Source organism: Xiphophorus hellerii, chromosome 22, assembly GCF_003331165.1.
Source record: "Xiphophorus hellerii strain 12219 chromosome 22, Xiphophorus_hellerii-4.1, whole genome shotgun sequence".
NCBI lineage: Eukaryota > Metazoa > Chordata > Actinopteri > Cyprinodontiformes > Poeciliidae > Xiphophorus > Xiphophorus hellerii.
The window spans coordinates 9,143,991-9,156,820 of record NC_045693.1 but is presented as its reverse complement, the minus strand read 5'-3'; the positions used below and the strand labels follow the sequence as shown (position 1 = coordinate 9,156,820).

At 38.2% G+C, this 12,830-nt stretch overlaps 1 protein-coding gene across 8 annotated transcripts in view; it reads right to left on the bottom strand.

Annotated features, from left to right (window-relative positions):
* lyst (lysosomal trafficking regulator) overlaps positions 1–12,830 on the bottom strand; it is an 81,253-nt gene that overhangs the window by 5,574 nt on the left and 62,849 nt on the right. For all 8 annotated transcript variants that reach the window (XM_032553162.1, XM_032553163.1, XM_032553167.1 and 5 more), the window contains 20 exons: positions 12,449–12,640; positions 12,144–12,355; positions 11,049–11,258; positions 10,788–10,964; positions 10,598–10,674; positions 9,850–10,038; positions 8,878–9,023; positions 8,698–8,794; positions 8,567–8,628; positions 7,643–7,698; positions 7,418–7,570; positions 6,802–7,046; positions 6,597–6,663; positions 6,362–6,518; positions 4,982–5,122; positions 4,681–4,898; positions 3,870–4,100; positions 1,667–1,856; positions 1,454–1,590; positions 491–589 (listed from right to left, as the gene is read on the bottom strand). In XM_032553162.1, the coding sequence (XP_032409053.1) occupies positions 491–589; positions 1,454–1,590; positions 1,667–1,856; positions 3,870–4,100; positions 4,681–4,898; positions 4,982–5,122; positions 6,362–6,518; positions 6,597–6,663; positions 6,802–7,046; positions 7,418–7,570; positions 7,643–7,698; positions 8,567–8,628; positions 8,698–8,794; positions 8,878–9,023; positions 9,850–10,038; positions 10,598–10,674; positions 10,788–10,964; positions 11,049–11,258; positions 12,144–12,355; positions 12,449–12,640 (3,056 nt within the window). The remainder of the gene's footprint in view (positions 1–490; positions 590–1,453; positions 1,591–1,666; positions 1,857–3,869; positions 4,101–4,680; positions 4,899–4,981; positions 5,123–6,361; positions 6,519–6,596; positions 6,664–6,801; positions 7,047–7,417; positions 7,571–7,642; positions 7,699–8,566; positions 8,629–8,697; positions 8,795–8,877; positions 9,024–9,849; positions 10,039–10,597; positions 10,675–10,787; positions 10,965–11,048; positions 11,259–12,143; positions 12,356–12,448; positions 12,641–12,830) is intronic.

Below are 12,830 nucleotides of genomic sequence, written 5' to 3'. Positions count from 1 at the left end.
TTTTTTCGACACTAGTGAATTGGCTCCGCCCAGTTTGCTGGTGTTTTTTTTTTTTACTTGTCAGGGGTGGAGTTAGCTGCTACTCTTTAACACAATAACAGATAATCTGTAACTCAGCTCAGTATCAGACTTTTTTATTTATTTATTTTTTACTTCTTCCCTGAAAAATTACTCCATTAATCAAAATTCAACAAGGCTCTGCAAGCGATCCAGTGCTGAAAAGCCCTTCAGACACACAGAAGCAGGAAACCTCCACATAGTATCGGGCGCTGATGCACGTCTGAAGGCCTCTCTGATGAGTGAACTGCAGGACCCCTAATCCCACTTAGAAACTCGGTGAAATGTGTTTCAAGGGCAGCTGTGATGTGACTAATGAAGCCGAGCGTTTGAGCACGGAGAGGCCGTCTAAAGAGAAAGGGGGAGGGGGGCTTGCGATGGGCATTCGTGCGGAGGAGGAAGGTTAGTGGGGGACATCGCCATGGAAACCTACTGTGGTGCTGGTGAAGCGGTTGCTGTAGGCGGTGATGACTCCACACTTGCTGCCCGTAAATAGCTGGCAGCCATCGGGAACCCAGGCGCAGCTGGTCACCTGGAGGAGACAGGAAGTGAGAAACCTCCATGTTTGTCGGCTCGTCAGCGGTGTAAAAAAAAAAAAAAAAATCAAACAACTGATTTTGATGAGCAGGTTTAAAACCCAGTGATAAATGTTACATTAACCACTAATAATGGTTATTGTTAATGGTTATCACCTACTGGGAATTCACTTAATCTCACCAGTTAATATAAACTAAACAATTTAACTATATTTAGTTTTTATTATAGTAACGTAACTATTTAATTATTTTCTCAAAGTAATTTGAATCCATTGGAAAACTTAATTTAACAATAAAAAAGGATAAAGAATCCATAAATTATTTATATACATATTTTTAATTAATAATAAATTAATAAGATTTGCATGCCATACTTTAAAAAAAACATTATATTTCATGTTACATATTTTTATTTGCCATTATTTTCTATATGATGACTTTTAATGTTTTTGTAATTTCTTCTGTCAAAAATCCCAGATTTTGTTGGTCAGAACTGATTTCTAAAATCAACAAAAGATTAAAACATCCATATGTTACATATTATTTCTATATTTTTTTTAAAATAAAGTGTAGTCTTAGTCTTATGTTTTGGATGACATACTGTACTTGTAATTAAAAAAAACAAAACTATGTATTTCATGTTACATTCCTATTTGCCATCATTTACTTTAAAGCTTTTTGTCAAAAAAAGGTCAGATTTTGTTGAAAATAACTGATAAAACCAATAAAAATACTCTTCCTGTGAATTATATTGGTTTACTATCTAATAAGAACCAGAAGATCTTTGTCATAAAATTTAATTTATAATATAATTCATGAAATATAATCTGTAATCCTGATTATTCTGAGCTTTTGTTTACCTGGTGGAGCTGTGAACACTGAATAAAGTTGATGGGCGGCTCGCTCTGCTTGCTCTTCAGCCTCAGGATGTTGTCGGCGTAGCCCCAGCTCAAGATGGCCGACCACTGGATGTCTGTGCTGTGCATGCTGCGGACACCTGAGGAGCAGAGAGAGCGAGGCATCAGGTGGATGCTGCGGTTTGAGTCCTGATGCGCGCCGCAACTCTTCCTCACCCTGCTCCTTGCTGTAGATCATCATGAGGCAGAAGCTGCGGGACAGACCGCAGATGGCTCGGGTCGGCAGGGCCAGCAGGGATCCGAACCGCTCTCCGTGCGGCTGACTAAAACACACCACCGGGTCCGGAGCAGATGGCGAGCCAACGTACTCACCCCACTTCAGACCTTTGATCCAGGGCAGCGGGCTCTGAGGAAGACAAGGAGGAAAATTTCACACCAACTGACTATGAGCGGGCGACACCACCAAATCTCAAATTCTTTTCATCCAATTTTAATTGATTTTTTCTCTTGCTTTCTCTTCTAAAAAAAGAAAATCCAAATGACAAAATATGTTTTCAAAAAATGGCTTTAATAAGGATCGTACAGGGGCGTATACGGGTCATTTTAGAAAGAAAAAAAGTGCAGAAGATATTTGCACAAGAAATTTCTCCCAAAAAAACTCAAAAACTTTGAGATTAATCTCAGAAATATTTTAGGAAAAACTTGGAAATTTCTGGAAGGTTGATAATTTGCTAGAAAAAAACTCAGAACTTTTTTAGTTTCATCTCAGAAGTGCTTCAAAAGTCGACTTTTGTGTACAAAATTTTTGATTTTTGAAATTCAGAGAATTTCCAAAAGTTTAAAATTTAAAAAATTCAGATATTTAAAAAAAATTTTCTAAGAAATTTTCTGATATTAAATAAAAAAAATTCTGAGTTTGTTTCTAATAAATTTTAGATTTTTCAAGCTCAGAAATTTCCTTGCTTCTTCTAGAGATTAATCAATTTTTTTTTTATTTATTTGCACAAATTTACTGCTTTTTTCTTTCTGGATTGGCCCAAACACGCCGTCGTACAATCAACTCTTCTGTGAGTTGGACAATGGAGTTTTAGAAACAGGCTGTAAACTTTTGTTTGATTATGAGAATATAGTCAGTATCTTTATTTTTATACAAAATGTTCATTATAAATGACACTACTTTTTTCTATATACTAATATCTATCATAAACTGTTGGATAATTTGTATTTTTAGTAATTATCAAATATTTGTTATATCATGTAGTCTTGAAGTTACATTTAAATAATGTTTAATTATATGCTTTTCTCTTTTTCTACTATTTTAAGTAATGTTTTTGTGTGTTAAATAACTTTGATTCCTTCCTGTGACTTCCTTGAGATGCCATCAGCAAAGCCAGAGATAAGCGGAGACAACTCTTCTAGCAGAGTTTATTGCTGGGCAATAAACTCTGCTCTCCTGTGTGATATACAACTTGTTTTACTGGCCGTGTCTGGTATTTCAACTGGAACAAGAAGGATTTAGATTGTAGATAATATATGTCTAAACAGTAAAAGTTATTAGCGCTGCAGCTGTGTGTTGTCCCTCCCTCTTAGAAGCTGCAAGCGCCCAATGTATTAGAGTCCCCTAAAAAGCAATAAAATAGAGGGAGCGGGAGATGTGTTTCCAGGGTAGTCGGAGATTTGTAACTGGAAACATCTCTCTGTCTGCTCTCCTCGCGAGTATACAAGAATCTAACTCTCTTGTCTTTCTTGTGTTATTCAAATTGTCTCTAATAGGTATCTAGACCTGACATAAACCATAGATTATGTATGTTGTTATGCACGTTAGATGTGATTCATTGTGATTTAATGCTATTTAACCTGTAAAAAATTGCCTCTGGATAAATCTAGCATATTTATATGATGTATTCATTTTGATTAATACGCATTGTCCCCTTTATGAAATAAATCATTCATAATATCAGCAGAAAAAAGCCCCAATTTTACTCAAACATATTAAAATTAAGAGAAAGAAAGTCATTTTAATGAAAATAGAAAAAGAAATAGTCATTTGTTTTCAAACTCCGTAAAACCGATAACAAAGGTATTACTTCACAACATGGTTTCCAATATGTGTATTAATGCATATTAACATGTATTTTAACTATTAAAATAGTCAGTTTTAAGTGTTTTTAAAGGGGACTAAAGTATTCTCAGGCAGCTGTGGTCCCTTCCCCCCAAAAACACGACTGAAACTGATCAATACTTAATAGATTACATTCAGCTGGACTCAGTTTACTATGTAAGTGACAACCGAAATCAATTGGTTGAACTGGATAAATGGTATCTGAGTAAATCCAAATGTACGCCACACTTTTCAGATTTCATTTGCCATGTATGATTTTCCATCTACTCCTCAGTTTTGCATTTATGGGAACTTTACCGGGCAGACGATTTCCTTCGCATGTTCCCGCGTCTCCCTGAAGGCGAGCTGAACCAGGAGCCCCATGGCTGCTGGGAGCTCTCCCTCCATCATGAGCTTCGGGGCGGTTCTGCTGATGTGAGTGGCGCTGAAAAGCTGCCTGGGCGTCTGGCCGTACGTTTTGATCATTGTCTCCAACGCCCGCCGCTGAACCGGGTCTTCTACAGCCGATACGTCCATGCCAAAATAAGTCTGGAGGAATGACGCCCATGTTAAAATGGATTCTCAAGCAGAACGCACTGCAAAAACTCAAAATATTACCAAGTATTTTTAGACAAAACTAACTCACAAGTAACTTTTTAGCAAGATATAGGACAGGGGTGTCAAATTTGAGCCATATCAAAAGTCTGAATGTTCTTAAAGGGCCGGTTGTGCCACAATGTATTGATAAAACCAAGTAAACTGTTAAAATATCAATAAATAGTTGTTCCTCCAGGATTTTATAATTGTCTTAGTGGTTTTTGCAATCAAAATTACAGATTTTGTGGTGCCAATTTAGAAATGTCAATATTTGCATTAATGTATGACGTTAAATGTAACTTTTTATCACTCACCCTATCAATCACAGACTATAACATGACATCAAGTGAGGCTAGTATTTTTTTAAAAACTAGTATTTTTTTAATTACTGACTTAAATAAGCTCCTATATCTTGCTGAAAAGTAACTTGTACGTTAGTTTTGTTTTATTTCAAGTGTACAAAGATCTTTGCACTAGAACTCAGGCTAATAATCGTAGCATTTTGTGTGTTTGTGATGTGTTTGCTCCTTACAGCGGGGTGGAAGACGTTGATGGCGTGGACCGCTGCTTTGCCTTTCTGCTTGAGCCCGAACACCAGGTCGATCCACTGGCACAGCGTCTGGGAGACGTGCTCCGACTCCAGGGCCTGCCGGTGGATCAGGATGAACAGACGAGGGTCGTTGCGAGCCCACGGAGGTAAATTCACGTGATTCACTCTCTCGCCATTCTGACGAACCCCGAAATCAAAACCTGCGCCATCATAAGCAATGTGTGTAGTTACGACATAAATGAAAACTTTTGTTCAGCGGCAATAAAGAAAGGAAAATAATCACCTTCCCTGTTGACCAGGAACTCTGGGAGGTAGAAAAACTCTGGGATGAGCTCCTTCACGTCAGTCATGGACTCGTAGGAGGACAGACGCCACGTCGTGTTCATGGAGTGAAACGTCCGGTCCGGAATATCAAAGCTCTGATCTGATTGAGGTCAAAGAAAATGAAATTTAACATTCAAGCTGCTGCTTGAACACACCTCCTTTCATGACCTTAAACACCCGGCTCGCTGAATACATTTACAATCACATGAAAAGAAGATCAGAAGAGAGAGAGAGAGAGAGATGATTAAAAAAACAAAACAGAAAAAGTGTTCATTATCAGAGAGAAGCACAAAAATAAAATCTTTTTCAGAGAAAGGAAAGTATTCTGCAATTAAGCCTTGCTCTTTGCATTAAGCATTGCTCTTTAATACTTGAACCACCTCAGATTTATATTGTCCAGTTTTATTCGATTGATTTCTGCTAGATCCACATTTTAACTTGGTGATGCTTATTATTTTGCAAAAGTTCTCCAGATATATTAGTTTCTCTTATTTTGGCTCTCGACTCCAACTAGGCCATTTATAAACTTTAAACCAGATGTTTTCACAAATTATATGTTCACTTACTTAAGTTAATAATTTTTCTTCGTCTGTAAATATGTATATATTGTTATAAGACACATATTCTTAGCTGACTTTGTTTATTTATTACACAGGATACTGAAATCAACTCATAAATGGCAGTTTTTTTTAAAGTACAGCATAAGATTAATGCTTCTTCCTACTCTCTTTTGGACAAATTATGCTGATGTTACTCTGTTTTTGTTTGAGTATTTTGATTGTTGTCTACTTTGTTTTGTTTATTATTTTATGTTTGTTTGTTTTAAGTTTTTCCCATGTCTGAAAATGATTAAATGCTGTTGCTAGGTTCCTTCAAGCTAAGCTATTATTTACGTCACTAAAGCTGAAAAATAGCAACAATTCAAAACAAGACAAACCTGATAGATTTATTTTCAGAGCTATAATGACTTATAGTAAATTTTAGCTTCTTTATTTTATTAAAATATTGTGTTGTTTTTGTTGTGCAGATAAAAATGAAACATTCTTTTTTTATTAAAAATGAAATAAAAAAAATCTTAATTAGACTTATTTGTTTATTTTTATATTTCTCACTGCAACAAATTTGTATTTTTTAGGTAAATTGTTCAGGATAGAAGTCACATTTAAGGTGGAAAAATAAATTGGTTGAGATAGTTTAATATTTTTACATCACAACCAGCCTGACATTTTTAAATATCCACTGTAAACATATAAATTTTGTTATTACTCATGAACTATAAAACCAAAATGCTGAACTCTGTTTTGTGACTTTCTGAGTTTAACTTTAGAGCCAAACTGACCCTGGTAGGCGAGGAACATCTTGGTGAACGGCGGCATTCGGACCAGGAAGTGCAGAACCGTGCCGCTGTTGGAGTAGTGTGAGCCGTAGTGGTAGGGCTGGACAGGAGGCATGGGGTCGTCCTCATGAATCCCCTTTTTGTACTCCTCCTCCAGGTACTGCGCAGGAAACACAAACACATAGACATACTTTCTCCCAAAAATAACTCTGAAGAAAAGAAAACGTTCAAGCCTTACCCTGTAATTATCAACGTAGCGATCCTCTTTTTCTTTCGACTGAACTGCAATGGGTTTGTTTAAATTCCTGCAAATCAAAATGTGAGCAAAGAACAAATGAGCTGAAAGTCTTTAAATCAACAAGAATTTAATGAAATGCACAACACCCACACACACATACAAGATGATGGCTATCCATTATGCATTATGCAAGGTGTAAGCCAACCTGTAGATGTTTGTGTCCTGCAGGTCGATGGTTTCGCTGACGTAGTCGCTGAGGATGAAGGGGAACACCGGGTACTGCATGAGGTCGTTGAACGAGCGGCCCGCGTGTTTGTTGAGGTGCGTCAGGTACTCGAAGTTTGTGATCTGACCGGAGCTCCACAGCTGGGTGAGCGCCGAGATGTTCCCGTGCTCCAGCAGGTTGGGAAGGTCAGAGGTCAGGATGTTGTGGTAGACGTCATCCCGAAACTAAACCCAGGAAATACAAGCAGAGTTTAAGACAAAAAGAGAAACTTGCTCTTGTTTTTAAGCTTATTTAATAGAGGCAAATTCCTTACTACTTTTATTGTTGGTGTGTTTCAAAATTATTTTTGTTTTATTTTATCAAAGCAGGTCTCTCTTGTAAATGAGATCCTGGATTTTAAAGATTAAACCTCTATAAATACAGGTGAAATTAATATTAATTCATTTATATTTATTAATTAAGGAGAAAAGTGAACACAGCCTTGTTTGTTTTCAATTATGCAGGAAAAATTTTAAATCCTTCTTTCATTTGAAAAGCAAATGTTCTCGACTAAAACCCTTCGAGTTTTATTTCATTTTAAAACTTTCTGCATCACCTTGGTGTTGTCAAAGGCTAACAGCAACGTCCTGCCGTTGGTCAGAAATATCTCCACTGCGTTGTCTCTCAGCTGCCACCATCGCTTGTGCACTTCCTTGATTTCCTCGTACGTCCAAGAGAAAGACGGTGCCTCCGTCTCGCCCTGAAGGATCTATTCAAACGAAAAACGCGTTTAGATTTGAGCGAGTCAGCGGAACATCAGTCCACTAACTCAGCCATTTACTTGGCTGTCGTGAGCATCAGCGGCGTTGTCCTCCACAAAGTACATCCCAGACTTTCCTGTGAGGAAGAGAAGAGTTAGATTCAGAGAACGTTTACTCTTTGTGTCTGTGCCTGCACTGCAAAACGACCAAATCATAGCAATTTTCTTTGTCTACTTTCTATTGCAGACATTTTAATACACTTGAAATAAGACAAAACCAACTAATAAATAACTTTTCACACATGATTTTAATTTAATTTCTTATTTAACCATTTAAGGCCTAATTTTCAAATCTCTGCCTCATTATTTTTGCTTACTTTAATTGTACGCAGTTCTTTAAAAGTCCTGTGAGTAAATATATTTGCCCATTTATCCATAACAACTGGAACTTTCAATATCTAGCAAGTTATTTTCGTCTATTAAAGGATTGTTTCATCAGATTAATTTCACTTCCTGCTACGGCGGGAGTGAAATTACCGTAATAACCCGATATCGGCTGGGAAGCGCAACATCTCCTCTTTCAGAAACTGTTGGAATTGTTCAGATAGCGCACATTGTGGCGGAATTACGGTACTGCAAATTTGGCTGGATCGTCGCCGATCTGTTCAGTTTGGAAGGGTTAATGGAAACAGAAATCTCAAAATTGTGTTTTTGGGACAAAGATTTGTGCATATTTGTAATGGAAATGCAGCTACTTAAAATAAGACATCTTTGCCATTTTATAAGTGAATAATCTGCCAGTGGACCTAGTACTTTTTCATTAATGTCAAGGAATTATTGACTCTAAACAAACTCCTATATCTTGCTAAAAAGCATTTTGTAAATTAGTTTGGTTTTATTTCACATGTACTAAGATATTTGCACTGAAAACTGAACCAAAATTAGTTGGTAGTATTTTGTGTTTTTGCTGTGTGCAGCTGCTGTTAGCGACGGTCAGCGTTTTACCCAGCAGCAACTCTCCCGCTGTCTCTCTGGACGGGGCGACGCTGGTGCATCGTCTGGTGAACCTGAGAACAGAAATACATTTCTTTAACACCTGAGATCAACGTAGCGTTTAGAAAATCAGTGAGCTTTACCTGATGGACTCGCTGGTGGCTTTGTCCTTAACAGTAGAGGAGAAGAAGGAGTGAGTTTTGTCCTCAAACAGGAAGGACAGAGGAGGTTTCACTGTTTCTGAACACAGGACAGAGATCAAATGTTTAAAAATATGATGCAGCAAAAGCTTTGGAAGAGGAACTTAATCAGAGTTTATTCACCCTCAGGTTTCCGTCTGTCTTTGAGCAGGTATTTGTTTGGTATGGTGAGGTAGCACCGCTGCAGCCGCCGCCGTTCCCGGTTTGGCCCTTCAGTGGGATCCAGCTGCCACGACGTCGGGTAAGACGTCTGGTCGTACCAAACGGCGCTGAAACACAAAATAAACCCAGATTTTACTTCTTAGAAAGTCTGGAATACCACTGCAGTTTCTGCATATTTTCATTTCCAAACTGCAGATTTTTTCAGAATTAAATACTCAGACGTCCACTTCGTTGTTGGACAGTTTGTGACATCAAAATACGACTGTTTTAATTCATTTGGTCAAATTTTTTGCAGTATTTATTGATGTGCTATAAGCTTTGAAAGTAGGATTGAAAAATTATTAATTGATAACTAATTTAGGAATCGATTAAGACTTAAGAAAAAGCTAATTGCTGAAAGAACAACACATTCAGAGCAGCAGTTAAGCCAGAATTGTACAAATATATATATATATATATATATATATATATATATATATTTGACATTTAAGATAAAAACAATCCTTTGTAAACCTGTTCTACCTAAAACCTCTCACGTGGCATAGTTTTTGTTTCAAATTATGTAAAATAAAACCTTCTATTAAGAACGTTTTGCTATGCAGAAGAGTACCTGGAGAGAAAACACTTATGCACAGGGAGAACCCAGAAAAACAAAAAACAGTTCAGTTTAATTAGTTTAAAATAAAACAATATATCTTGAACTAGACATCATGTTCAGTGTGAAAATTACTTAGCACAGTTAAGCAATAATTTTTTTCATAAGGTCACATTTTTATGTTGTGGAAAATTTTTATTCAATACATAATTTTATTTTTTCTGTACTTCAGACTTTTTAAGACAACAAAAAATAATTTTAAAATGATATGATCATAAAATCAGCTCGGTTTTTGTAACCAATATTTCTAAAGCAAATGAAGCTGTTTGTTCACCCACCGGTCGTGTGTGAGCTGCTGCACCAGCTCCTGCCAGTGGCGACTGGCGCTCAGGTCGGTCTTGTACAAACCCCTGATGTGCTGGATGACTTTCTTCCTCTCCATGCCTTGCCGTAGAGACACATTTTGGGTAATATCAGCCGCAATCTTGGAAATATCCTTGGATTTCCCATCAAGCCTCTGAATTAGGCTGAGCAGGAATAAGAGAGAATTAAAAATAATCATCCACCAACATTTTTTTCTGTTTAAAGCTGTAATTTGTAACATTTATAAAAACGTATTTTCCAATATATAGTAAAAGTATAGTAGGAGAGATGATCTGTGCTAATAAGAAACAACCAATCAGAGCTCAGAGGAAGGTCTTAGCGGTGTCAATCATGCCCTTGTGTCTGCAGCTCCCTTACTCTCTGGTACGATACAGCTATCTGCAGAGCTAAGGCTAGTTAGCACTGATAATGGTTTTCCTGTAATTTTGAGTTGTTTTTCCTCCACTAGCACATTTAGCACCAAGTTCACGAGGATGATTGACAGCGCTAATACTTTCCTCCTTGTTCTGATTGGTTGTTTTTGACCGGGAGCGGTGCATTTCTTCAGATGGCAGTAGCAGGACAAGGAGGTGGTGAAGGAGATCAATCTTTTCACAGATTATTTGTCTCATGTTATACAGTCACAACATGGCGACAGTTTTAACAATTATGTGAAAAAATAAAATAAAATAAAAAATAAATAAAACAAGACTCCCAACTTACTTTTTCTGCGTGTTTGCCATTTTCTTTTCCCATGCAGCTTTGCTAGTCTTCTCTTCTGCTTCAAACTTCATCTTTTCCTGCATCAATAAAGCAGAATTTTTTTAATATTTCTGACTTATAACGATGAAATAGTGACGGTGATTTCCACCCTGGAAGCTCCCGTCTACTCCTTCACAATGACAGCTTTTACCTCCTTTATGGCCTTGAGCAGGTCGTGTTTATGCGGCGCGTTGAGTGGGATGCAGCGATGGCCACAAAGCTTCAGAGAGGTCATGAAGACACCCACGGCGCTTTGCTCCTCCTTCGTCATCTCGTCTTTGTGATCGTGCAGCATCTCGAACAGGTACAGGCTCAGTTTCGGCCCGTGCTGAGGGAAACAGAGTTTCAGGGTAAAACCCAACGTGAGCAGCTCAAAGGAATAATCAAGGAGAAGCGAGGGTTTCTTATTCACCTCTAGTCCTGGGCTCAGGCTCTCCTTGAGGATATCTATATGCTTGTGATCAAACACAAACTCAAGTGCCTCCTTTCTGTCCTGCAATGGAAGTGAAGGGCTGAGCGTGTGCACCAGGAGACGGCCTATCTGCACCCTGAAAGTGTCCCTGCAGGACCACAGGATCCGACGCCACTGATGGTTTGGGGCTCCGCCACGACCGGTGCTGCCCTGCATCCGCACGACAAAAACAATTAGTAGACAGAAAATACAGAAGATCTCTGACACACAGAAAAAAATGGTCAGTGGTGGAAAAAGTGCTGGAACTCCGTACTTAAAGGTGACTTATTAGATTTACTTGAACAGGCTAGGATAGGTTTGTGGGCTACACAAAACATTCATTACACTTTTTACACACAAAATTGCACTTAGACAATCAGATTTTAGTCTGCTAAGTCACAGGTAAAAATGGCTGCAAACAGATGCGCCATTATGCAATCGTACATCTTTGAAAAGCAGAAGTAGAGCCTCCTGCACAACCAACAAGTGGTTTCTGAATGGTAAGTCAACAACTAAACACCTGTGCTTTCCCACAGCCATTGTACGGCAAATACAGCATTAAAACTAGCCGACCAAACGTGCTGGAGCTCTGCTTGGGTTGCTAAGTAACAATTGCGACTTAATAATCGGGATGTTTTTGAAACGGCCCATTTTCCACACACTAAAAAACATGAACTTATTGGCAAAAAATGGACAGATGTTTTTTTAAGCACTTGGGCTGCTTTTAGAAGCAGTAGAAACCCAAATAATAATAGTTCCTCTTTAAGTGAAAGTATAAATAAACAGACTTATGGATGGAAAAAATGTCTTGTTACTAGTTTAATAATTTGGAGATGAAACTACAAATTTTTCAACGTTAAAGAATTATTTTTACTTAAAACAAGCTCCTACTTCTTTCTGAAAAGTTACTGTATGTTAGTTTTGTCACATTTCAAGTGTACCAATGTAATGCACTAGAAACCAGACAAAAAATACTCGGTAAGATTTTGTGTTTTTGCAGTGTAACTAAAGCACAGATGCTTTAGTGAAAAATGTAAAGAAATAAAGTTGTCATACCAGGCTGATTTTGATCCCGTCCGTCATGAGCTTCAGAATGTCCTTCTGAAAACTCTTCTTGCTGGCATGTGGAAGGATAAAAGGAGTTGGAGAGTGCGGGACGGAGCACGACCCGCTTTCGTCGTGCGCTTGATCCCCCGGATCCGGCGTGAAGATGTGGTGGTCCGGAGAGTCCGGGATGTTCAGCAGGTCAAATAAATCCTCACTCACGTCTGAAACAAGGGAAACATTCAAACAGAAACCAGAATTATATGACAGACGGGGACAATTAGAAGGGATAACTCCAAGGATCAGACGAAGTTTACCGTAGTAGATCATTCTGTTGACGGCCAGAACCACAAGTCTCTGCAGCCGTTGGACAAACTCAGTCTCGCTGGCACGGATTGGGTTTTCCTGGCTCATCCTCCTCTGCATCATCTGGTGGAGCTCATCGCTGGCGACGGAACGCATCCGCATCAGGAGAGAGTCCGTCTGGGCCAGAGAGAACCGGCGCCGGCCTACAGGGGGCAACGCTAACAATGAGCTCGGTTGGTTACAATAACCTCTAAAGAAAGAGTCTGACTAAAATATTCAGACATCTTGGATTTGTTCACATTTGATTTCATTACAACCTAAAACTTCCAATTTATTTTTTTATTTAGTTAAATATGATAAACCAAAATAAAGTAATGCAAAATAGTGAAGTGG